Source organism: Oncorhynchus kisutch, linkage group LG2 (assembly GCF_002021735.2).
Source record: "Oncorhynchus kisutch isolate 150728-3 linkage group LG2, Okis_V2, whole genome shotgun sequence".
In the NCBI taxonomy this organism is placed as follows: Eukaryota; Metazoa; Chordata; class Actinopteri; order Salmoniformes; family Salmonidae; genus Oncorhynchus; species Oncorhynchus kisutch.
The window spans coordinates 60,362,693-60,385,595 of NC_034175.2; the positions used below are offsets into that span (position 1 = coordinate 60,362,693).

A 22,903-nucleotide genomic window follows, 5' to 3' on the forward strand; every position below is an offset into this window, starting at 1 on the left:
GTTCAAATCACTCCGACCTGCAGCCTTGTCCTCTAATAGCTATATTTGGAGTTACATCTTTGTTGCCTAGTCTCACTAAAAGTAAAGAAGGCATTGTAGTGTTTGCTTCTCTTATAGCACGCAGGGAGATCTTGCTTAATTGGAAATCCCCCAAACCTCCCACTGTATTAGCCTGGTTAAAAGATCTGTTTTCGACAATTAGAAAGGTTATTCTGGCAGCATTTAATTTCCTTTTTTGAACAGTTGCCTTCTATTGATCAGGAGTAAGAATGTTGCCCAACAGGGGATATGAGAATGTGGGAGAGAATGGAGGGTATGTAGTGATATTTTTTATTTACTTTTGTGTATATATAATTTCCAATTTATGTTTTAATGTATTTTTGTATGTATGCTTCTTTTGTTGTTAAGGGGAGGGAGGTGTTTCAATAAGTATAGGGGGATAAAAGGATGTATCTGTTCAATTTGTAATTTGTGTTTATTGGTCCAATAAAAATAAAATATATATATACACACATACACACATACAGTACCAGTCAAAAGTTTGGACTCACCTACTCATTCAGGGGTTTTTCTTTATTTGTACTATTTTCTACATTGTAGAATAGTGAAGACATAATTTGAGATTATTCAAAGTAGCCACCCTTTGCACACTCTTGGCATTCTCTCAACCAGCTTCATGATGTAGTCACCTGAAATGCATTTAAATTAACAGGCCTTGTTAAAAGTACATTTGTGGAATTTATTTCCATCTTAATGCATTTGAGCCAAATTAGTTGTGTTGTGACAAGGTAGGGGTGGTATACAGAAGATAGTCCTATTTGGTAAAAGACCAAGTCCATATTATGACAAGAATAACTGAAATAAGCAAAGAGAAACCAGTCTATCATTACTTTAAGACATGAGGACCTCATTCTCCAATGTGGAGAATTTCAAGAACTTTGAAAGTTAAGTGCTGTTGCAAAAACCCTCAAGCACTATGATGAAACTGGCTCTCATGAGGACCTCCACAGGAACAGAAGACCCAGAGTTACCTCTGCTGCAGAAGATAACTTCATTAGAGTTACCAGCCTAAGAAATTGCAGCCCAAATAAATGCTTAACAGAGTTCACGTAACAGACACATCTCAACATCAACTGTTCAGAGGAGACTGCATGAATCAGGCCTTCATGTTCGAATTGCTGCAAAGAAACCAATTCTAAAGGACACCAATAAGAGGAAGAGACTTGCTTGGGCCAAGAAACACAAGCAATGGACATTAGACCGGAGGAAATCTGTCCAAATTTGAGATTTTTGGTTCCATGTCTTTGTGAGACACAGAGTAGGTGAACGGATGATCTCTGCATGTGTGGTTCCCACCGTGAAGCATGGACGAAGAGGTGTGATGGTGCTTTGCTGGTGACACGGTCTGTGATTTATTTAGAATTCAAGGCGTGGCTACCACAGCATTCTGCAGCAATACACCATCCCAATTGGTTTACGCTTTGTGGGACTATCATTTGTTTTTCAACAGGACAATGACCCAAAACACCTCCAGGATGTGTAATGGCTATCGGAGCAAGAAGGAGAGTGATGGAGTGCTGCATCAGATGACCTGGCCTCCACAATCACCCGACCTCAACCCAATTGAGATGGTTTGGGATGAGTTGGACCACAGAGTGAAGGAAAAGCAGCCCAAAAATGCTCAGCATATGTGGGAACTCCTTCAAGACTGTGGGAAAAGCATCCCAGGTGAAGCTGGTTGAAAGAACGCCAAGTGTGTGAAAAGCTATCAAGGAAAAGGGTGACTACTTTGAAGAATCAATATTACAATATTAAATATATTTTTAATTGTTTAACACTGTATTGTTGGTTAACCTGTCTAGGACTGTTTAACCCCGTTCCGCTAGCGGAACCCCTTGCCAACAGCCAATGAAATTGCAAGGCGCCAAATACAAAAACAGAAATCTCATAAATCAAATTTCTCAAACATACAAGTATTAGGCACCATTTTAAAGATAAAATTCTCATTAATCCAGCCACAGTGTCTGATTTCAAAAATGCTTTATAGCGAAAGCTCCACAAATGATTTTGTTAGGTCACCACCAAGCCACAGAAAAACCCAGCCATTTTTCCAGCCAGAGAGGAGTCACAAAAAGCACAAATAGAGATAAAATTAATCACTAACCTTTGATGATCTTCATCAGATGACACTCATAGGACTTCATGTGTTTTGTTCGATAAAAAGCATATTTATATTTTTAAAAATCTCATTTTACATTGGCGCGTTACGTTTAGTAGTTCTAAAACATGCGATGATTGTGCATAGCCACATGAATTCACAGAAATACTCATTATAAATGTTGATGAAAATTCAAGTGTTATGCATGGAACTTTAGATACACTTCTCCTTAAGGGCTTGTAAAGTAAGCATTTCACTCTAAGGTATTCGGCGCATGGGACAAATAGATTTGATTTGATTCACTATTATTCTACAATGTAGAAAATAGTTTTTAAAAATTAAATAAACTTGAATGAGTAGGTGTCCAAACTTTTGACTGGTACTGTGCTGTGTATATATATATATATATATATATATATATATATATATATATATATATATATATATATCACACATACAACAGGTCAGCCACCAGGGGAAGACTCGTCGAGGCCTGGTGACAGAGAGTATACATCACGAGGTGACGCCTCCATCTGCTGGACGTGCCAGGTCTCGACGGGCTCTCTGGCCAGGACTAATTGGGGCTGATTGGGAGTTGGTGAGAAATCAAGGGCTGATTGCTCACCAGCTGAACGAGTCCCATAAAGCTTCCAGAAGGGCAGCACACAGGGGAGAGAGTGGGGGAAGAAAGGACTCCCGTATAGTTGGGGATGGTTGCAAAGGTAACAGGAGTGAGTTCAGTTTTTGATTCCCACAGGATACAGCAAGACCCGGAGCCAAGAAGACGGTATCCCGTGGGTCTCATGGGGGAGACGTATTCTTTTCTTTTTGAACTATTGTTTTGAACTATTGTTTTAATAAACACAATGCCACAACACAAAACTGAGGCATCAGTGACTAGGCTTCATCTCCACCCCTCTTTGCTTGGAGTTCACATAAGTGTGGGGAAGGGGTAGGGACTAGGGGAAGTGGTAGGGCTAGGAAAAGGTGTGTGATGTGGCGTCACCTTGATGGTCATGATGGCCATGGCTCCAGTCAGGTAGTAGGAGATGAAGTCACACGCCGTGGCTGTCCAGGTGGAACGACCGCCTGCAGGTCTGAGAGGGAGAGAAAGAAATGGAGCGAGAGAGGGAGAAAGAGTGAGAAATTTGAAATGAGGTCTAAGGAGAATAGCATGCCCCTTGCTCCACTATTAGGATAGGTGTGATAAATAGCTCATGCCCAGAGGAAACCTGTCAGAATCTATTTTTGTGAAAGGCCTACTAATTCAGGACATTTTGCCAGGGATCAGTGTTTGAGGTCAGCCCTTCGTATACCTGCATATGTGTGTGTTTACCTGATTTCACTGAGGGAACACTCCAGCACCAGACAGCCAACCAGACTGGGCAGCAGTGGTCTCAGGTTGTTCACATGGAGTTTCACCTTGTTGCCAAAATCACAGCGTACTACCTAACACCATGTGGAGACAAAACACCACACTGCAGTTACAGCTGGATGTACCCATCCATCTGTTACTGATGAAACAGTTATGACAAATCGGCTACAATCAGCTGCTACAATGTTATTACTTCTAAATCCACTCCTAGTCCACTTCTGTGACTCGTAAAGGATAGATGTGTGTGTGTTCGTGTTTTACCTCGGCAATGAAGCCGAGGGAAACAGGAGAGCAGAGCTGGCCCCTCTCCCAGACCCCGTTATTGTAGGCAGCACAGTACATGTCTGCCTTCCACTCTATCTCCTGGGGCTCTGTAAGGGCATACTCCTGCTTCAACAACTCATACACCCTGAAACAGAGAGGGGGAGAGAGCAAGAGGGAAAGGGAGAGAGAGAGAGCGATAACTAAATGACACAGACCTCTCATCAGCGTCTCATTCTAAAGTCACACATCCACTCTACAGTTACAAGATTCCTGTGTGAACACAGCCCAAGATTCTCTGCTGGATTTGGCGAGGCTTCAGTAAGCCATTGTCTGTCCCTCCTTGCCCTCCTCTCCATCACCACTGGCTGACCTCTTGAGCTGGGTGTCCATCTGTAGAAGCTGGACGTAAAAGCTCCCGGGTGAGACCACATGGGTCAACCTGACCCTCAGGTCTTTCAGGTTGGCCGGCAGCATCAGGTAGGGCTGGATCTCTTGGTCCTGCTCTGGGGTCCCCTGGCCCAAGGAGGTAGGGGCTGGCTCAGACTCACCCAGAAGACCCTCGAGTGGGGGGTCCCACACTGTGGTGTCTACCACCGGGGCCTGGGTGTCCTTAGATTTGATGCTAAGGAAGAGGGAGATGGGGTAAAACAAAACATCTCCTTTTTGGAACCATACCCACATGTGTGTGTGCAGGTATCAAAAAGTCTAAATAAGATTAGTTATTGATTTTACCCATGAAGTATCCTGCTGTGAGATAACAGACACACACTCACCCCTTCTTGAAGCAGGCCAGTTGATCGTTGACCAGCAGATCTTCAATGTTTGCTAACGGCTCGCTGGAATCACTGGTCTCAAACAGCCTGACTGGCAAACCCCTGCCCCTTCGACCAGCCTCTGGGGGTTCAGAAGACACACACAAATCAATCAACTACAGAACAGTCACACGGTTGTCAAAGGATGCCAAGACAGTGCCGTGTGAAAGGAGAACACTCCAGTTCTACCCGTCTTACCTGTGGCCACAGCGGTCACAAGTCTCTGGTCAGCAAGACTCTTGAACTTCTCTATACACGCTTTGCTCCACGTCTCACCCTCTTCCAAAGGAATCACATCAGCCAGGTAGCACTGGATGGCCTGGGGGGGGGGGGTAATTGTCAGAGCCAGTTGAATAATAGGAGTGTCCTGCCCAGTCTACCAACCCTAGCTGTTAATGCTGGGATGGTATATGGATACAGTCAGCCTTATTTATTCTCCATCCAACATACTCTTGTGTAGTGTGACCTCACCATGGCTGGGAGGGCAAAGAACTCATCCTTGATCTTCCTCAGGTCGTTGACTGACAGAATCTTGTTGTTGCCAAAGTCTACAAACTGGACTTCCACCTTCCTGCCCCCGGGAATACCTACACACAATAACATTTTAATCTTTAGGTAGACTCTTTACCATACATTTTTGGAGTTTGCATATAATTTATTATCTAAGGGAGTGGTTCTCAAACCTCTCCTCGGAATCTCCAGACATTTGACAATTTTGTTGTAACCCTGAACTAGCTCACCAGATTTCACTTAGTTGACTATTTGAAATCAGGATGTGGTAGTACTGGAATAGATAAAATACATGGAACGGTTGTGGGCCCCCAGGAGAGGTTTGAGAACCACTGATCTAAGGGGAGAATGAGCGTACCTAGGGGCTGTGGCGGTCATTACATTTTGTCAGTTGGTAACCGTCATGCCAATGACTGCTAGTCTCACGGTCTCAAAGACCAAAAACAAACAGGTAGGCTGCTCCTTAATAATCTGAATGGAGTTGTTATTTGTAACAGTACGCACACACACACTGAAGGAAAAAAAGAAGCGCAGTAATGTTATGTAGCCTCAATTAACCTACCTAGCTAGCTTCTCTCAGTTTGACGCAGTCAAGACGGGTACTATTTAATCAGACATGATGAGAAATAGCAAGCAAGAAGTCTGCTCACTCTCTCTTTCTGTGCTTGCTCTTGTGTCACTCACTGCGCAAACACACACCGCAGGCCCCTTCTCCCTAGTGCCATTCTCGTTCTGTTGCTCTCCCTCTCCTTTCCTCCACTCCGGTTAATAAAGTACCAAAACAAATGGAATTTTCTCATGCAAGGTTGTGAACCTGACCGGGTCTCTATGTTAAATAGTGTACTGTGCATATTGTGTCCGTCTGGGAAAGCACTGGGTCCATTTTGGAACGGGACCTCTTAACTCCCATCACCATTTATCCTCATCATTCAGATTAGACTGACAACAGGGCGCTGAGTACCAAGCCATTCATTAGCCAGTTGATTATTCTGCCTTATGCATCAGCGCCATTCATGTAGGCCTACAGAGAGCATTCATGTAGGCCTATGTGACTCATGACTGCCGGTGTGTATTTCGGTCACCGCAACTGCCCTAAGTGTACCCACGCACAGACAGAGTGTACTGACCGATGACATGGGCCCTGTACCAGACCTTGTCGTCAAAGCGTGCCACACAGGCCTGATCCAGGACAGGACAGTAGACCTCCAAGTCCTGGTCCTCTCCTCTGGTCCCCCTGCTGGGGCAGTCATAGCTGTAACACTCCTGCAGCTTGGCTGTCAGCAGCAGGAACTCCATGTTGTCAACCTGCGTTTAATCAGCGAGGGGGAAGAGTTCAAGAGGGCACTGGAATATCAGCTGATAATGCTTTCATGTGTGTGTGTGTGTTTGTGTGTGACCTACAAGTTGGATGTAGAAGTGTGAGGGTGTGTCTATGTGGGACACCACAGCGTTGAGCTCTACGTTGGTACGAGGGAAGACAGGAAGGTAGAACTGGAGAGGCCTCCTGCCACATGGCACAGTCTTGGCATTCCACACCACGGGAGAGTAAAACCTACAGCAGCAGAACGGGACAAACATATTACTACTGATTATCCATGGCAACAAGGAAGAAACTGATGCAGCCTTCTGCAAAACTCATAAGGGAAACACTGGATATGTACAGTATGCAGGGTTCATACACATTTTGACAAATGGAATTAAGACTTTTTCATGACTTTTAACCAAATTTCCATGACCAATAATTGGTGCTGTCTGTGTGTACGTATCAAACAGTATGTAATGTGGTATCGACCCTGGGAGGCTGCTCTCTGATCCCATGTACAGTGCCTTGCGAAAGTATTCGGCCCCCTTGAACTTTGCGACCTTTGCCACATTTCAGGCTTCAAACATAAAGATATAAAACTGTATTTTTTTGTGAAGAATCAACAACAAGTGGGACACAATCATGAAGTGGAACGACATTTATTGGATATTTCAAACTTTTTTAACAAATCTAAAACTGAAAAAAATTGGGCGTGCAAAATTATTCAGCCCCCTTAAGTTAATACTTTGTAGCGCCACCTTTTGCTGCGATTACAGCTGTAAGTCGCTTGGGGTATGTCTCTATCAGTTTTGCACATCGAGAGACTGACATTTTTTCCCATTCCTCCTTGCAAAACAGCTCGAGCTCAGTGAGGTTGGATGGAGAGCATTTGTGAACAGCAGTTTTCAGTTCTTTCCACAGATTCTCGATTGGATTCAGGTCTGGACTTTGACTTGGCCATTCTAACACCTGGATGTTTATTTTTGAACCATTCCATTGTAGATTTTGCTTTATGTTTTGGATCATTGTCTTGTTGGAAGACAAATCTCCGTCCCAGTCTCAGGTCTTTTGCAGACTCCATCAGGTTTTCTTCCAGAATGGTCCTGTATTTGGCTCCATCCATCTTCCCATCAATTTTAACCATCTTCCCTGTCCCTGCTGAAGAAAAGCAGGCCCAAACCATGATGCTGCCACCACCATGTTTGACAGTGGGGATGGTGTGTTCAGGGTGATGAGCTGTGTTGCTTTTACGCCAAACATAACGTTTTGCATTGTTGCCAAAAAGTTCAATTTTGGTTTCATCTGACCAGAGCACCTTCTTCCACATGTTTGGTGTCTCCCCCAGGTGGCTTGTGGCAAACTTTAAACAACACTTTTTATGGATATCTTTAAGAAATGGCTTTCTTCTTGCCACTCTTCCATAAAGGCCAGATTTGTGCAATATACGACTGATTGTTGTCCTATGGACAGAGTCTCCCACCTCAGCTGTAGATCTCTGCAGTTCATCCAGAGTGATCATGGGCCTCTTGGCTGCATCTCCGATCAGTCTTCTCCTTGTATGAGCTGAAAGTTTAGAGGGACGGCCAGGTCTGGTAGATTTGCAGTAGTCTGATACTCCTTCCATTTCAATATTATCGCTTGCACAGTGCTCCTTGGGATGTTTAAAGCTTGGGAAATCTTTTTGTATCCAAATCCGGCTTTAAACTTCTTCACAACAGTATCTCGGACCTGCCTGGCGTGTTCCTTGTTCTTCATGATGCTCTCTGCGTTTTTAACAGACCTCTGAGACTATCACAGTGCAGGTGCATTTATACAGTGCAGGTGCATTTATACTTGATTACACACAGGTGGATTGTATTTATCATCATTAGTCATTTAGGTCAACATTGGATCATTCAGAGATCCTCACTGAACTTCTGGAGAGAGTTTGCTGCACTGAAAGTAAAGGGGCTGAATAATTTTGCACGCCCAATTTTTCAGTTTTTGATTTGTTAAAAAAGTTTGAAATATCCAATCAATGTCGTTCCACTTCATGATTGTGTCCCACTTGTTGATTCTTCACAAAAAAATACAGTTTTATATCTTTATGTTTGAAGCCTGAAATGTGGCAAAAGGTCGCAAAGTTCAAGGGGGCCGAATACTTTCGCAAGGCACTGTACCAACTCCTGTCGTTGTGCAAAGCACTTAACCCCACCACAAAGTAGAATACCTGTTAGGCAACTGTACAAAACAAGAGGTCAGTCTGGAGAGCTACTGGGTGTGCAGGCTTTTGATCAAGCCCTGCTCAAACACAGAGACAGTTTATCAAGGTTTGGTTCAGTGGCTAATTTCTAAAATGTGGTTTGTTTGAGGGGGACTGGAATAAAAGCCTTCCCACCCATTAGCTCTCCTGGAGGATGGTTGACCACCCTTGATGCATAAAATTGCAACATTACAACCAAACACATTTGCCTTTTTAAATCATTTGCTCATTTTATATATCAAAAGATCAAATGGCTTTGATAAGCTATAATTATTTTTATTCAGCTGAAGCAAGCCCTCACATTTTCTTCAGGAAATGTACCTTTTCTAATTTATTTTACTTACCTTCGAAGTGATTACGTTGCAGGCTGACTAGCCTCTATTGAGTTGCAATGTCCCATACATTGGATGCCCAGATAAACTATAAGTATCACCAAAACAAGTTGAAGCCACTTAATCCAAAAGAAAGGCTACATCTAATCCTTTTTTCTAAAATTACTGTTCACGATTCACAAATTCTTATTTTGATTCACTGCATTTGAAACAAATCCCAACTATTACAATGGTGAACTGTATTGTTCGTTTCGTAAAAAAATAATAGTTTAAAATGAATAATCTGAGTCGTTCAAAAAAGTAAATCAACTTTGTATGGCCTTATTCGCAAGTGTTTTGGACTCATCCATAGATGCAGAACAAAAAGACTGAATGACTGGGTCGTGTCTCTGGCAATCGAACCGATCGAACGAACGACCAGCCTGCTTGGTTAGTAACCTTAGATTTGTGTTGGGACTATATCTTGTGGAATGATGAAATAGTATGAATAAATTCATAAAATGTTTTTTTAATGGAAATATGTCAATGATTATTGTAATATGTTGGTAACACGTTGTATAAAAGTGATAATGCCCTCGAAGCCGGTGTTTGGAGGATATATTGGCACAGTTTACCGGCCCTGGACTTTTTCTCAGGCTTAACAACACCCGTGCCGACTTCTTGGGCATTATCACTTAAATAGAGAACAGACTAATAACTTTGTAGCCAATTCAAAACATATGTTGTGCCCTTTAGTTAACTGTTAAGCTATTGTTAGCTTCTATTAATGTTTTCGTTCTAAACGAACAAACGATTGCAATTCTAGCTGGCAATGTTCTTATCCCTTGCTTGCAAGCTAGCCAACTACAGCTAATTTACAGTCACATAAAAAAGTGCAGCCAGAATAACAGCAAAGTAGTTGCATTTGTTTAAGCTGTTTTCTAGTGACATTTATTTGGATACATCCATAACAATGAGCTAATAAGGCGCGATTTCGGCTGGCATAGAAAATGTGCTCACTCGTCAGAACACTGTTGTTCAGAGGAGCTAGCCAACAACTCAGCTAACACAATCCCTTCAAACTGAAAAGACTGCAAACTAGTTGCACTTCGTTTAGTTTAACCTTTTTTCAATTGACATTTCTTTGTATATACCCATAAAAATTATGCCAGCTGATTCATGATTTCGACTGGCTGAGAAACGCTGCCTGCCGGTCTCGTCACGTTCATTACTATGGGACAGCTGGAGATCAAATTTGAATATTGAAACAATGTTGCAAATGTCAGAGACAGACAGCAAGGTTTATACCAATCTCTGCTGTTGAAAACTAAATGTTAGTCTAAAAGAAATGTGAGATAATGTCTAGATGCTTTTTACAGTGGAGATCGAGTTGATAAATTGCTTGGCTGGGCTGACGAGACAGCAGGTTGCCCAGTCAGATGGAACAGAGTAAATACGCCTGTTAACGTCATAGATTTAGCCGGTGGTAACTTATGTAATAGACACCGGCTGGAATGCGATTTTAACCAATCAGCATTAGACCCACCCGTTGTATAACATATTTTATAGGCGAGGCCTACCTGCTGCTGCAATGTTCGACTGTCTCGCTCTCCTTGAGCAACAGCCCACTCTTTTCTCACAAATGCAGGTGATGCGTGTAAACACAGCTGTGCAAAAGTGTCATTCCGATCCTGGCTGATATGTGGATTTGAATTTGATTGATAAAATATTTAAAAACGGTCTCTAAACAAATTACATTAACAGAAATTACTTTTCCCACAACTTTTCAGATTTGATCATTTTCCAAAACCTTTCCAGGCCTGGAAAACACCATTCAAAAAATTCCATGTCTTTTCATGACCATACGAACCCTGAGTATGTATGTACCTGGCGAGCTCGAGGAAGACCAGGTACTCTCGGAGGGACATGGGCATGTTGCTGAAACCGCTGTCCATGGGGGCTTTCTTCAGGTCCACGAGCAGAGCACCTCTCTCCTGACCAAACACCTGCATCTCTACTGAGGCTGAGCCCACCACGCGGCGAAACTCATCCTGGGCCTCCGCACTCCAGCCTTTAGTCTGGGAGAGAAGAGAGGAAAAGGAGGGGGATGCAGGTAAAGAAAACAAATCTAAACTCATCCTAGTCACTTATACAAAAGCCCTTCACTTGAAGAAAAAGATAGATGGCGACATACACAAATGTTATGTCAGAATATGGACAATATGCAAATGTATGCCCCTTACAAGGTCTGCAGGCACGATGTCATCGACTTACCAGGTCTGCAGGCACAATGTCCTTGAGGGAACACTTGATAGCCTGAGGGAGCCAGCGGCTCATTTCTGATTGGCCGGCCACGTCCACTCTTCTCAGACGCTCATTCATGTCCCTGATGAACAGGTCTGGACCCGCCTCCTCACTGGGAATGGGGAAGTAGAGGTGTAAGAGAAAGACAGACCTGGGTGACTGAAAAAACAAATCAATGTTCTGTCCCTGTCCCTTTTTATGCCTACTAGGTTTTTCATGTGTGTGCGTGTGCATCTGTACCTCTGCAGGGCTATTCCCTTGCAGAAACCGTAGTCTTGGAAGTAGACTCTGACACGGTGAAGTTCAGGAACAGGACAGCTGCGGACCGGGTCCAGGTGACCTCTCTGGAACAGTTCTGTCAGGGTGGCCCGACACCACATCCCCTCCTTCCACTTCACAAACACTGTGGAGCCTGACAGAGACACTCACGCGCAATAGTCAGAGTGGCAACATCGCACTGCTTTCATTTCACAAACACCATAAAGCCTAGAGAGAGGGACATACCCACAGTAAGGTATCACACACACACAGTGATCTCACCAGTCTCCAGTATGTCGCTGGCTGTGAACAGTCCTCTCTCTCCAGAGCAGAGGGAGTTGATCTTCTTGGACAGCAGAATACAGGCCCTCTGCTCTGCCACGTGGCGGATGTAGAAGTGGTTAGGGTTCACCACATGGGTCACCATCACCCACTCCTGGAACACTGAACACACTCACAGTTTCTATGTGTCTCTATTCATCAAGTTATAGATTATGTGACCATAACTGTTGTGCATGTTATTATGTGAAATGTGTGTCTGTCTCTCTTCTACCTTTCCCCTGACTGACAGGTGGGAGGTCCTCCTGGCTCTTCTTGCTGCTCCTCTGGGCTCTCTGTCTCTCACTGGCCTGCTGCAGCTCAGACAGGTGAGCTGGGACAACTACAAGCAGAAACCAAGAAACACCATTGTTATCCTATGGGTAATGGGGATGCGGTTTACCTCACTGACGTGCGCTCTAAATGTTGCTGTGACATTGTCACTAACCTCCAACTGAGAACCCTGCTGCAGTGGTTTTGGATAAGGCTGTGGTGAATTGATGGCAGGATTTCAAACTGACTTCGTCCTTCCCTTCTCCTCCTTGTTCATTCTCCTCTATAATCTCCTCTATGATGACGTTGGGTCCGGAGTCTGAGACAGGGCTGGAGCTGGGTAAGGGCAGAGGGCCAGGGATGGGAGAGGGGCCCCAGGTATGCCTAGTCATCCTCAGGCTTTCCTGCTCCTGGTGAGGTGGAACATGCTCTCTGGTGCTGGGCGGGGGAGGCCTCATCATCGTTTGGCTCACCTGCTGCTGCTGCTGGGGGCGGCTGGGCTCTCTGGTGCTAAGGGAGTGTGGGAGCAGGGGGGCCTTCCTATTGGGCCCAGCCTGCTCCTGGGGCCTCTCTCTGTCTCTGTGGATCAGCTCATCTGTCAGACTGAGGGGGGAGTTCAAAAGTCAGTTAAACCATGTAAACAAAGATACATATATTTTTCTATCTGTAGTCAATTACAGTACGTACATCTTGGCGTTCCCAATGTTGATCTTCAGACACGCCTTCAGACTCCTGCCCAGCGCATCCTGCTGTGCTATGCAGCTAACACACACACACATACATACATTCGCACCATGGTTCAGATGTGCGTTCAAACTACAGTAGCAGAACTCAGGTCAGGCCACATAGCTATAGGGTTTTAAATTGTAATTCAGGGCAACTTTATTGACTCACCTCAGTCCAGAGCCCAGAGACAGACACTTCAGGTCAAACGACTGTACATCCACAGAAGCCTGCAGGGTCTCCAACAACTGTTCAACACACAAACACACCTCGTATTCCTTGAAGTGACACTCTACAACCAGAAGGTGCAGTTTAGTGTATGTATGTATGTATGTATGTATGTACCTGCTCCAGGTCACAGTAGCTCTCCAGGGAGGGGTGCTGTCCGACCTGCTTGGCCTTCTGCATGGCTGTGTCCAGGGCCCTCATCCTCTCCTCCACCCGGCCCAGTTCCCTCCTGCTGGACGGGAAGTGCTGCTCCATGTTGGTCAGCTCAGCCACCAGTGCCCCCTTCCTGACAATGTAGGAATTACACCTCACCCCATGAAACCAGAAAAATAATGGGGTCCACTTACTGTATACGTCCATTTGATCAGCCCTGATAAAAAGCATTACAGCCAAGCGCAATACATACAATAAGTAGCAGAAGCTACAAATACATAACACACTAGCCCATTAGTGAGAAGAAGGTATGAGGTGGTTGTAGAGTAGTGTACCTTCTATTGAGGATGGTGAAGGCCCTGTCCATAGCCTCATCTATCTCCATCAGCAGTCTGGCCTTCTCTCTCTTCACCTGCACCATCAAGCCTTTCACCAGAGTCTGCAGAGCCAAGCACACAGCAGGTATGCTACAGGTAATATCTTGCTTTCATACAGGGCTGATTTCCCAGACACAGATTTAGCCTAGTCCTGGACTACAAAGCATGCACAATGTATATTCTCCATTTAATGTGCTTTTTTTAGTCCAGGACGAGGCTGAATCTGTCTGGGAAACCAGGCCATAGTATTATTGGATCAGTACAGATGGAAGGACAGGAGATCTGGGACAGTACTTTAGTCGCTCACATGATGGATGTTGTCCAGATTTGCCATGTTCTCAGAGGCCTGAGACAGAGCCTCTTCTACTGCTTTCAGTGCTCTCTCTACATCTGGACCCTAGAACAGAATACATATAATGCCTACTATATAGAAACAACAGAAATTCTTCCATTTCTGCAGCATTCTTTAAATAATGCCCTGCATCTCTTTTTGGCTGAACGACTCCAGGAGCTTGGATATTACTGATCAGACAGGCCAAGCACACTTATATTAACGTTAAATCATACCTGTTTTGTGTCCTCCTCGAGAGGTGAAGACGAGGATTTGACTCTGTGATGCCTCGGTCTGTCTCTACCAGAGTTTTAATAAACAAAAATAAAGGTTGTCTACAGAATAAGAACGATTACATAAAGTGCATTTGGAAAGTATTCAGGTCCCTTGACCTTTTCCACATTTTGTTACGTTAGAGCCTTATTCTAAAATGGATTAAATTGTTTTCTCACTCATTAGTCTACACACAAAACCTCTTAAGCAAAAACAGGTTTTATGAAATATTTGCTAATTTATTAAAAATTAAAAACAGAAATACCTTATTTATATAAGTATTCAGACCCTTTGCTATGAGACTCGAAATTGAGCTCAGGTGCATCCTGTTTCCATTGATCATCCTTGAGATGTTTCTACAACTTGATTGGAGTACACCTGTGGTAAATTAAATTAATTGGACAATTTGGAAAGACACACACCTGTCTATATAAGGTCCCACAGTTGACAGTGCAAAACCAAGCCAAAGGTACTTCAACAAAGTACTGAGTAAAGGGTCTGAATACTCATGTAAATGTGATAGTTTTTTATTTTGAATTAGCAAAATTTTCAAACAACTGTTTTTGCTTCATCATTATGGAGTATTGTGTGTAGATTGATGAGGGGGAAAAAAACAATTTAATCCATTTTAGAATAAGGCTGTAACGTAATTTTGGGGGGGAAAATGTCAAGGGGTATGAATACTTTACGAAGGCACTATGTAAAAAAAGATTTGTTTATTATTTTTTATACATTTTCAAACATTTAATTGTGGGGTATTGTGCGTAGAATGATGAGGAAAAAATATAAATTTTCTAAATTTTAGAATAAGTCTAATGTAACAAAATGTGGAAAAAGTGTAGGGGTCTGAATACTTTCCAAATGCATTATATTTCTAGTTTGGAGTGTTTGTTCATCATTGAGATATGAGACAGAATATCTGTGATTCCCAACTAAAGGACCATAATGGTCTGAGGAGAATGGTAGTGTTCGCTCCGAGTTAGCTGCTAAATGGACACTGAAAAGAAAAATTAGAATAGAGGGAAATAATATTGAAATGTTTTCTATTTATATTTATGCTCTTAATATGTGTGTAAGGTCAACTGGACAGCAATTCAGTTTCTGCATTGTAAACTGCCAAAGTGAATCATAGTGGCTGGCATGTGTGTATTTATAAGTATGTGAAATAAACTGTTATATACCTTTTCATTTTGTTCATTTTGGCTGTGTAGATGAGGCCAATGATTCTGCTGTCCACCTGCAGTCCCTCCACCCCTCCTTCAGGAAGAGTGGACTCAACCTGCAAGAACACCCACTGCATTTCATACAACTACACTACTTATTCACACTGCAGCCAATTAGCCTGCTGGTAAGTAGTATGAACTGGCACAAACGTATGTGGACACCCCTTCAAATGAGTGGATTCTGCTATATCAGCCACGCCCATTGCTGACAGTAGGGCTGGGCGATATGGCCAAAATCTCATATCCCGATATAGGTAATTTCATATCCCGATAACGATACATATGATATAGCACATTTTCTGTAAATTCAATGAATAACTACTTTATATAAAATGCCTATTTCTCTTTGAATTATACTCAACAAATAAAAAGGTACTTACTCATATTTGATTATTTCTCCTTTTATTTAGAACCTTTGTGCAAATTTTCAATTAAGCATGTAACAAAACAAATTATTAATGTATAAAATCTAAAAAAGGTAAATAGAAAACATTTCAACTATAGTTGCAAACAAAATAAATATAGGCCTAAAATATATATATTTTGGGGGGCTTGCCTGTTTTGCATGTTATTTTGGCATTAATACGTGTCACATATCAATTTGCATTTGGTACCTTGGGTCGAGAGTTAGCACCAACTCACGAAACCCCCGTTTCTCAACCGTGTAAATTGGGGCCATGTCTTTGCAGATGTAAATTGTAACAGCAGCTGTTATCTCCTTCCAGCTTCGTGATTCTTTGCCATAAATGGTGTGCCGCGGGCAAAAGCCTCTTGCAACGAGTTTGGGGGGGGTTTGTTTTGAGCACTGGACTGTACTTTTTTGGGTCTCATCTGTAGACTCTTTCCGTACTGTTTCACATGATTCTTGCGTAGGTGGTAAAAGAGGTTAGTGGTGTTTGATTCTGTTGTCAGGAACGGCCTGCAGCATATTTTGCAGAGGACAGTTTTCTGGTCTGTGCCAGACTTTTCATACCCAAACCCTGTCCATGTGAACGAAGTAGCCCCTCTTTTAGGTACGAGCTCTGTGTCTCCATGCCACGTTCACTCTCCTCCATGTTTGTTTGCGTTCACATGTGGAAAGAAATTTGCAACACAAAGCGTCATCCAATTGACGAAAAATATTGCCGTAAAGAGTGATTTGCGACACAACAAAATAAACAATAGAGCATAATATGAAACGAGACGTTTTTCTATTGTCACACGATAGATATCTATATATATATATATATATATATATAGTCATATCGCCCAGCCCTAGCTGACAGGTACAGTGGGGCAAAAAAGTATTTAGTCAGCCACCAATTGTGCAAGTTCTCCCACTTAAAAAGATGAGAGACCTGTAATTTTCATCATAGGTACACTTCAACTATGACAGACAAAATGAGGGGGGAAAAAAATCCAGAAAAATCACGATGGCAACACCCATCCGTAGCACGCGCTCCAGCAGGTGTATCTCACTGATCATCCCTAAAGCCAACACCTCATTTGGCCGCCTTTCGTTCCAGTACTCTGCTGCCTGTGACTGGAACAAATTGCAAAAATCGCTGAAGTTGGAGACTTTTATCTCCCTCACCAACTTCAAACATCAGCTATCTGAGCAGCTAACCGATCGCTGCAGCTGTACATAGTCTATTGGTAAATAGCCTACCCTTTTTCACCTACCTCATCCCCATACTGTTTTTATTTATTTACTTTTCTGCTCTTTTGCACACCAATATCTCTACCTGTACATGACCATCTGATCATTCATCACTCCAGTGTTAATCTGCAAAATTGTAATTATTTGCCTACCTCATGCCTTTTGCACACATTGTATATAGACTCCCCCTTTGTTTTCTACTGTGTTATTGACTTGTTAATTGTTTACTCCATGTGTAACTCTGTTGTCTGCTCACACTGCTATGCTTTATCTTGGCCAGGTCGCAGTTGCAAATGAGAACTTGTTCTCAACTAGCCTACCTGGTTAAATAAAGGTGAAATAAAAAATAAATAAAAAAATGTTGGATTTTTTATGAATTTATTTGCAAATTATGGTGGAAAATAAGTATTTGGTCAATAACAAAAGTTTCTCTCAATACTTTGTTATATACCCTTTGTTGGCAATGACAGAGATCAAACGTTTTCTGTAAGTCTTCACAAGGTTTTCACACACTGTTTCTGGTATTTTGGCCCATTCCTCCATGCAGATCTCCTCCAGAGCAGTGATGTTTGGGGGCTGTTGCTGGGCAACACAGACTTTCAACTCCCTCCAAAGATTTTCTATGGGGTTGAGATCTGGAGACTGGCTAGGCCACTCCAGGACCTTGAAATGCTTCTTACGAAGCCACTCCTTCGTTGCCCAGGCGGTGTGTTTGGGATCATTGTCATGCTGAAAGATCCAGCCACGTTTCATCTTCAATGCCCTTGCTGATGGAAGGGGGTTTTCACTCAAAATCTCACGATACATGGCCCCAATCATTCTTTCCTTTACACGGATCAGTCGTCCTGGTCCCTTTGCAGAAAAACAGCCTCACAGTAGGTATGGTGTTATTTGGATGCAACTCCGCATTCTTTGTCCTCCAAACATGACGAGTTGAGTTTTTACCAAAAAAAGTTATATTTTGGTTTCATCTGACCATAAGACATTCTCCCAATCTTCTTCTGGGTCATCCAAATGCTCTCTAGCAAACTTCAGACGGGCCTGGACATGTACTGGCTTAAGCAGGGGGACACGTCTGGCACTGCAGGATTTGAGTCCCTGGCGGCGTAGTGTGTTACTGACGGTATGCTTTGTTACTTTGGTCCCAGCTCTCTGCAGGTCATTCACTAGGTCCCCCCGTGTGGTTCTTGTGATCATTTTGACCCCACGGGGTGAGATCTTCCGTGGAGCCCCAGATCGAGGGAGATTATCAGTGGTCTTGTATGTCTTCCATTTCCTAATAATTGCTCCCACAGTTGATTTCTTCAAACCAAGCTGCTTACCTATTGCAGATTCAGTCTTCCCAGCCTGGTGCAGGTCTACAATTTTGTTTCTGGTGTCCTTTGACAGCTCTTTGTGGAGTTTGGAGTGTGACTGTTTGAGGGTGTGGACAGGTGTCTTTTATACTGATAACAAGTTCAAACAGGTGCCATTAATACAGGTAATGAGTGGAGGACAGAGAAGCCTCTTAAAGAAGAAGTTACAGGTCTGTGAGAGCCAGAAATCTTGCTTGTTTGTAGGTGACCAAATACTTATTTTCCACCATAATTTGCAAATAAATTCATAAAAAATCCTACAATGTGATTTTCTGGATTTTTCCCCCTCATTTTGTCTGTCATAGTTTAAGTGTACCTATGATGAAAATTACAGGCCTCTCACCTTTTTAAGTGTGAGAACTTGCACAATTGGTGGCTGACAATACTTTTTTGCCCCAATGTATATAAAAACGAGCACAGCCATGCAATCTCCATAGACAAACATTGGCAGTAGAATGGCCTTACTGAGGAGCTCAGTAACTTTCAACGTGTCACCGTTATAAGATGACACTTCTCCAAAAAGTAAGTTTGTCAAACTTCTGCACTGCTAGACCTGCCCAGGTCAATTGTAAGTGCTGTTATTGTGAAGTGGAAACCCCTAGGAGCGACAACGGCTCAGCCGTGAAGTGGTAGGCCACACAAGCTTACAGAATGGGACCACCGAGTGCTGAAGCGCGTAAAAATTGTCTATCCTCGGTTGCAACACAATTCCAAACTGCCTTTGGAAGCAACGTCAGCACAAGAACTGTTCATCACCAACAAACGAACATGGTCCAAGCACACGAAGACAGTCGTGAAGAGAGTATGACAAAAACCTATTCCCCCTCGGGAGACTGAAAAGGTTTGGCATGGGTCCCCTGATCCTCAAAAGGTTTTACAGCTTTACCATCGAGAGCATCCTGACGGGTTGCATCACTGCCTGGTATGGCAACTGCTCTGCATCTGACAGCAAAGCACTACAGAGGGTAGTGCGTATGGCCCAGTACATCACCGGGGCCAAGCTTCTTGCCATCCAGGACCTCTATACCAGGCGGTGTCAGAGGAAGGCCCTAAAAATGGTCAAATACTCCAGACCTAGTCATAGACTGTTCTCTCTGCTACCTCATGGCAAGCGATACCAGAGCACCAAGTCTAGGTCCAAGAGGCTTCTAAACAGCTTCTACCCCAAAGCCATAAGACTCCTGAAAGTCTAATCAAATGGCTTCCCAGACTATTTGTCACCCCCCCACTTATACACTGCTGCTACTCTGTTATCTATGTATAGTCACTTTAATAACTCTACCTACATGTACATATTACCTCAATTACCTCGACACCGGTACCCCCTGTATATAGCCCCGCTATTGTTATTTTACTGCTGCTCTTTAAATATTTGTTATTCTTATCTCTTACTTTTTTTTAAAGGTATTTTCTTAAAATTGCATAGTTGGTTAAGGGCTTGTAAGTAAGCATTTCCCTGTAATGTCTACTACACCTGTTGTGTTCAGCGCATGTGACAAATATAATTGGATTTGATTTATATTACTGTAAATGTGAAAATGTTGAAGATATAGGGACTATACATATACAGGGAAGTGTATACATTAAGCATTGCATTTACAGCCTTACCCCTTTTGAAATATGTATGTGACCATCAGTTTCATGTAGTGTTTGTTGTATAGCTGACATCAGGTGCTAGTACTGTACTGTACCTTGCATTCAGGGCACAGAATGACATTGTTGAACTCCAGCGAGCGCAGACAGGTAGTGCAGAAGATGTGGGAACATAGGAGGACATTGGGAAGGTTGCCAACGATTTCGTCCTCTGAAAATATTAATGGCATTAAAATGTATTATACAATGTTTTGTGCATTTTTAGATTGGGGGGAAGGAGGTGCCTAAACCTGCAACAAAAAAATGTTCCTATGCCATAATAGAGTTAACGTTAACGGAAGATACTTTCCTCTCTGGCCATAATGGTCCAGTCCAGACGTATTGGCACTGTGGCAGTCTATAGGAAGAATGAGATGATGTGTCCGGACCAAACTCTTGATAAGCTTCTTCAAGTCAACAAAATGTATTATTAACTACGATATAACGTTACTGTATAAACACAGTTCGCCTGTTTACTGAAGAAAATGGACCGTATAACTTTTGGTAGCCACAACGTGGCCCGAAGCTAGCTAACAGGTGTGCAATTTGACAGGTAACGTTAGCTCGATATAGCTAAAACTTTAAACAACATGAATGACAATATGTGGACTGGCAAATTATAATTATTACAAAGAATTTACCTGGTAAAGTGTAAGCAATACCGCATATGTTACAAACCACAGAGTTCGGGTTGTCGGCTCGAGGCGTTCTGTCCGACATTTTTGAACGGACGACTACGGTTCACATCGATTGAAAGAATGTTCTGTCTGAGTCCTCTGCCTCCAATTATGTCACGTGCGCATAAAGGCACGCAAGAGCAGATGGAAAGGCCCGACCGTGCACACGACAGGATGGATGGAAAAGGCTGCGGAGAAAAGGCAACTTCTTTCTCCATAATTCCCACTTGAGGGCGCCATATCATACTTTAGCAATCCCTGGCCTTCCGGAACCGCAGTGATGTAGTCTGTGAGTATTGTGGTCAAGACAGGTAGGCTAAAGAACACGTTGACCATTGTGCACTCAAGTGCATGATGATAACAATGCATTTTAAACATAATAAAGAAAGTATGCATATTTCCACCGTTTTTTCACCTTCTTGCCATTAAATGGGTTTAAGGAGGAAATCGAAACCTTTACAGCTGAATGGACAATGTTATATTTACGAACGGGTCCAAGGGGGATATGAGTGTACAGCCGGCTGCATAGATTCACTTTTGACGGTAAGATGAAACTACTTAATACCGGCCTTTCGGGTAGCAATGTTAAACCTTCTATTTAAAATGAGTAATAATATTTAAATTGATTGTATGAATGTGTTAATTATGTACATGTTATTGCCTACAGGTGAAACAAGTGCTTTGGGGCAGACAGTGAGAAAGAACAGTTTAAAATTAGTTTTACATGTAAGTTGACCTAATTGATTTAATGTCTATATATTTAAATCTCATAATTGTGACCGACTGTTTGATTCCCACAGTATACATTCATTAATGTGCAGCAATGAGGCTGAGGAGACATCACTTCGATCTGTATGCAGCTGCAGTATTCCAAACACGGTGCCCAGCACCACAAGCTGTGCAATGGAGCTGAATAATGGGAAGTGACAGGTTACCAGGAGCAGAGAGGCCAGACGGCATAGGTAATGTAGTAATCACAGTCAAATACAACAACTTTGCCCGCCTGCGTCCACCAGTCTGAGGTAAAGGAAAAAAGTAGGCCCTACATTCAACCAGGTGAGGCTTGTGAACTGTGTGTGGCTGTCCATGTGGGTGTTTGAGTGAGAAAGACACAGAGGAGAACCAATCTGTAAAAAAGCACAGCAGACTGAAAACGGGACAGCCAGGCATTTGTGTAGTTGAGTCTGTTTCTGCTGTAACATGGACTCTAGAACCTGATGAAACTTTGTTGCAGAAACAAGCAAGGTGTTGTAGCAAACAATATTTTAGTTGCCTAGGCAATGCCCCCCTCTCTGCAGCAGCAGCACATGTAGTCAGGAGCGGAGCGGAGAAGAGGAGAAAATGTGCATCTTAAAACACTATTTGTTGTTGGTATTAGAACAGTTATAACATTGGCCGCAGTCATTTAGCTGACCAATTACGTCATTCAAAATTCCATGACCGTCACAGCCCTAGGGTAAGTATGGCAAAAAGAGGCATGGCTTCATCCTACTGACTGTAGCCTGTCAGACAGATGCCTAGAGTGCAAAGAGATGTACAAGTCTGTCTGTGGAGGAATCTGGCCTATGGTATTTACCAGGGCTAGCTGCAGACTGGCAGGGGGAGAAGCATGTTTACCACGGGTAATGAACCAATGAGGTGGGCTGCCCAGGGGGGGTCGACAACAATACCAAATTCCCAATAATTCATTGGATTCATCGGATTGACAGTGTGGTGTTCAACAGCATTTGTCTCCCTGCTCAGGCCTGTGTCTCTGGAACACATGAAAAGGTCAACAGACACTCCAGGAGACTCGCACTCAGGGTTTGGTACTAAGTACACCCCCTATTTTTCCCCAAAGGGAAAATAGAGACATACAGTAGATCTTCTCATTTAATCTAGGTCAGCTGACACAAACAGGATTGCTCTTTTTGTGAACTGAGCTGTGCCTATGGCGTTATTGCATGAAAGGTAATGGGAGAGATACAGAGGGCCATATTGTACCCCCACAATACACTGATCCTGCTCAATGTGCTCATTGGAACCATGTATTAATAAGCCTACTAGAGGCTTTTTAATAATATTATTAATAGAGAGGTTTTCTGTCTTCAGATGGTCTTCTCTCTTTAAAGAACGGCTCCTGGAATCTGTCCTTAGATTTCAAAGCCAATATGGTTCTTAACAA

At 43.0% G+C, this 22,903-nt stretch overlaps 1 protein-coding gene across 1 annotated transcript in view; it reads right to left on the reverse strand.

The window, feature by feature from the left end:
- The window catches only part of rnf17 (ring finger protein 17), a 28,475-nt gene extending 7,561 nt beyond the window's left edge, over positions 1 to 20,914 (reverse strand). The window contains exons 1-24 of the mRNA XM_031799221.1: positions 20,704 to 20,914; positions 20,122 to 20,234; positions 15,395 to 15,492; positions 14,177 to 14,240; positions 13,917 to 14,006; positions 13,568 to 13,671; positions 13,197 to 13,365; positions 13,023 to 13,099; positions 12,816 to 12,890; positions 12,304 to 12,731; positions 12,091 to 12,198; positions 11,820 to 11,981; positions 11,520 to 11,691; positions 11,250 to 11,391; positions 10,863 to 11,053; positions 6,521 to 6,671; positions 6,247 to 6,424; positions 5,081 to 5,196; positions 4,808 to 4,928; positions 4,571 to 4,691; positions 4,168 to 4,419; positions 3,795 to 3,942; positions 3,495 to 3,607; positions 3,165 to 3,255 (exon numbers count right to left, since the gene is read on the reverse strand). Coding sequence (XP_031655081.1) covers positions 3,165 to 3,255; positions 3,495 to 3,607; positions 3,795 to 3,942; positions 4,168 to 4,419; positions 4,571 to 4,691; positions 4,808 to 4,928; positions 5,081 to 5,196; positions 6,247 to 6,424; positions 6,521 to 6,671; positions 10,863 to 11,053; positions 11,250 to 11,391; positions 11,520 to 11,691; positions 11,820 to 11,981; positions 12,091 to 12,198; positions 12,304 to 12,731; positions 12,816 to 12,890; positions 13,023 to 13,099; positions 13,197 to 13,365; positions 13,568 to 13,671; positions 13,917 to 14,006; positions 14,177 to 14,240; positions 15,395 to 15,492; positions 20,122 to 20,234; positions 20,704 to 20,782 — 3,363 coding nt within the window. The 5' untranslated portion in view covers positions 20,783 to 20,914. The remainder of the gene's footprint in view (positions 1 to 3,164; positions 3,256 to 3,494; positions 3,608 to 3,794; positions 3,943 to 4,167; positions 4,420 to 4,570; positions 4,692 to 4,807; positions 4,929 to 5,080; positions 5,197 to 6,246; positions 6,425 to 6,520; positions 6,672 to 10,862; positions 11,054 to 11,249; positions 11,392 to 11,519; positions 11,692 to 11,819; positions 11,982 to 12,090; positions 12,199 to 12,303; positions 12,732 to 12,815; positions 12,891 to 13,022; positions 13,100 to 13,196; positions 13,366 to 13,567; positions 13,672 to 13,916; positions 14,007 to 14,176; positions 14,241 to 15,394; positions 15,493 to 20,121; positions 20,235 to 20,703) is intronic.
- Positions 20,915 to 22,903: the final 1,989 nt, after the last annotated feature.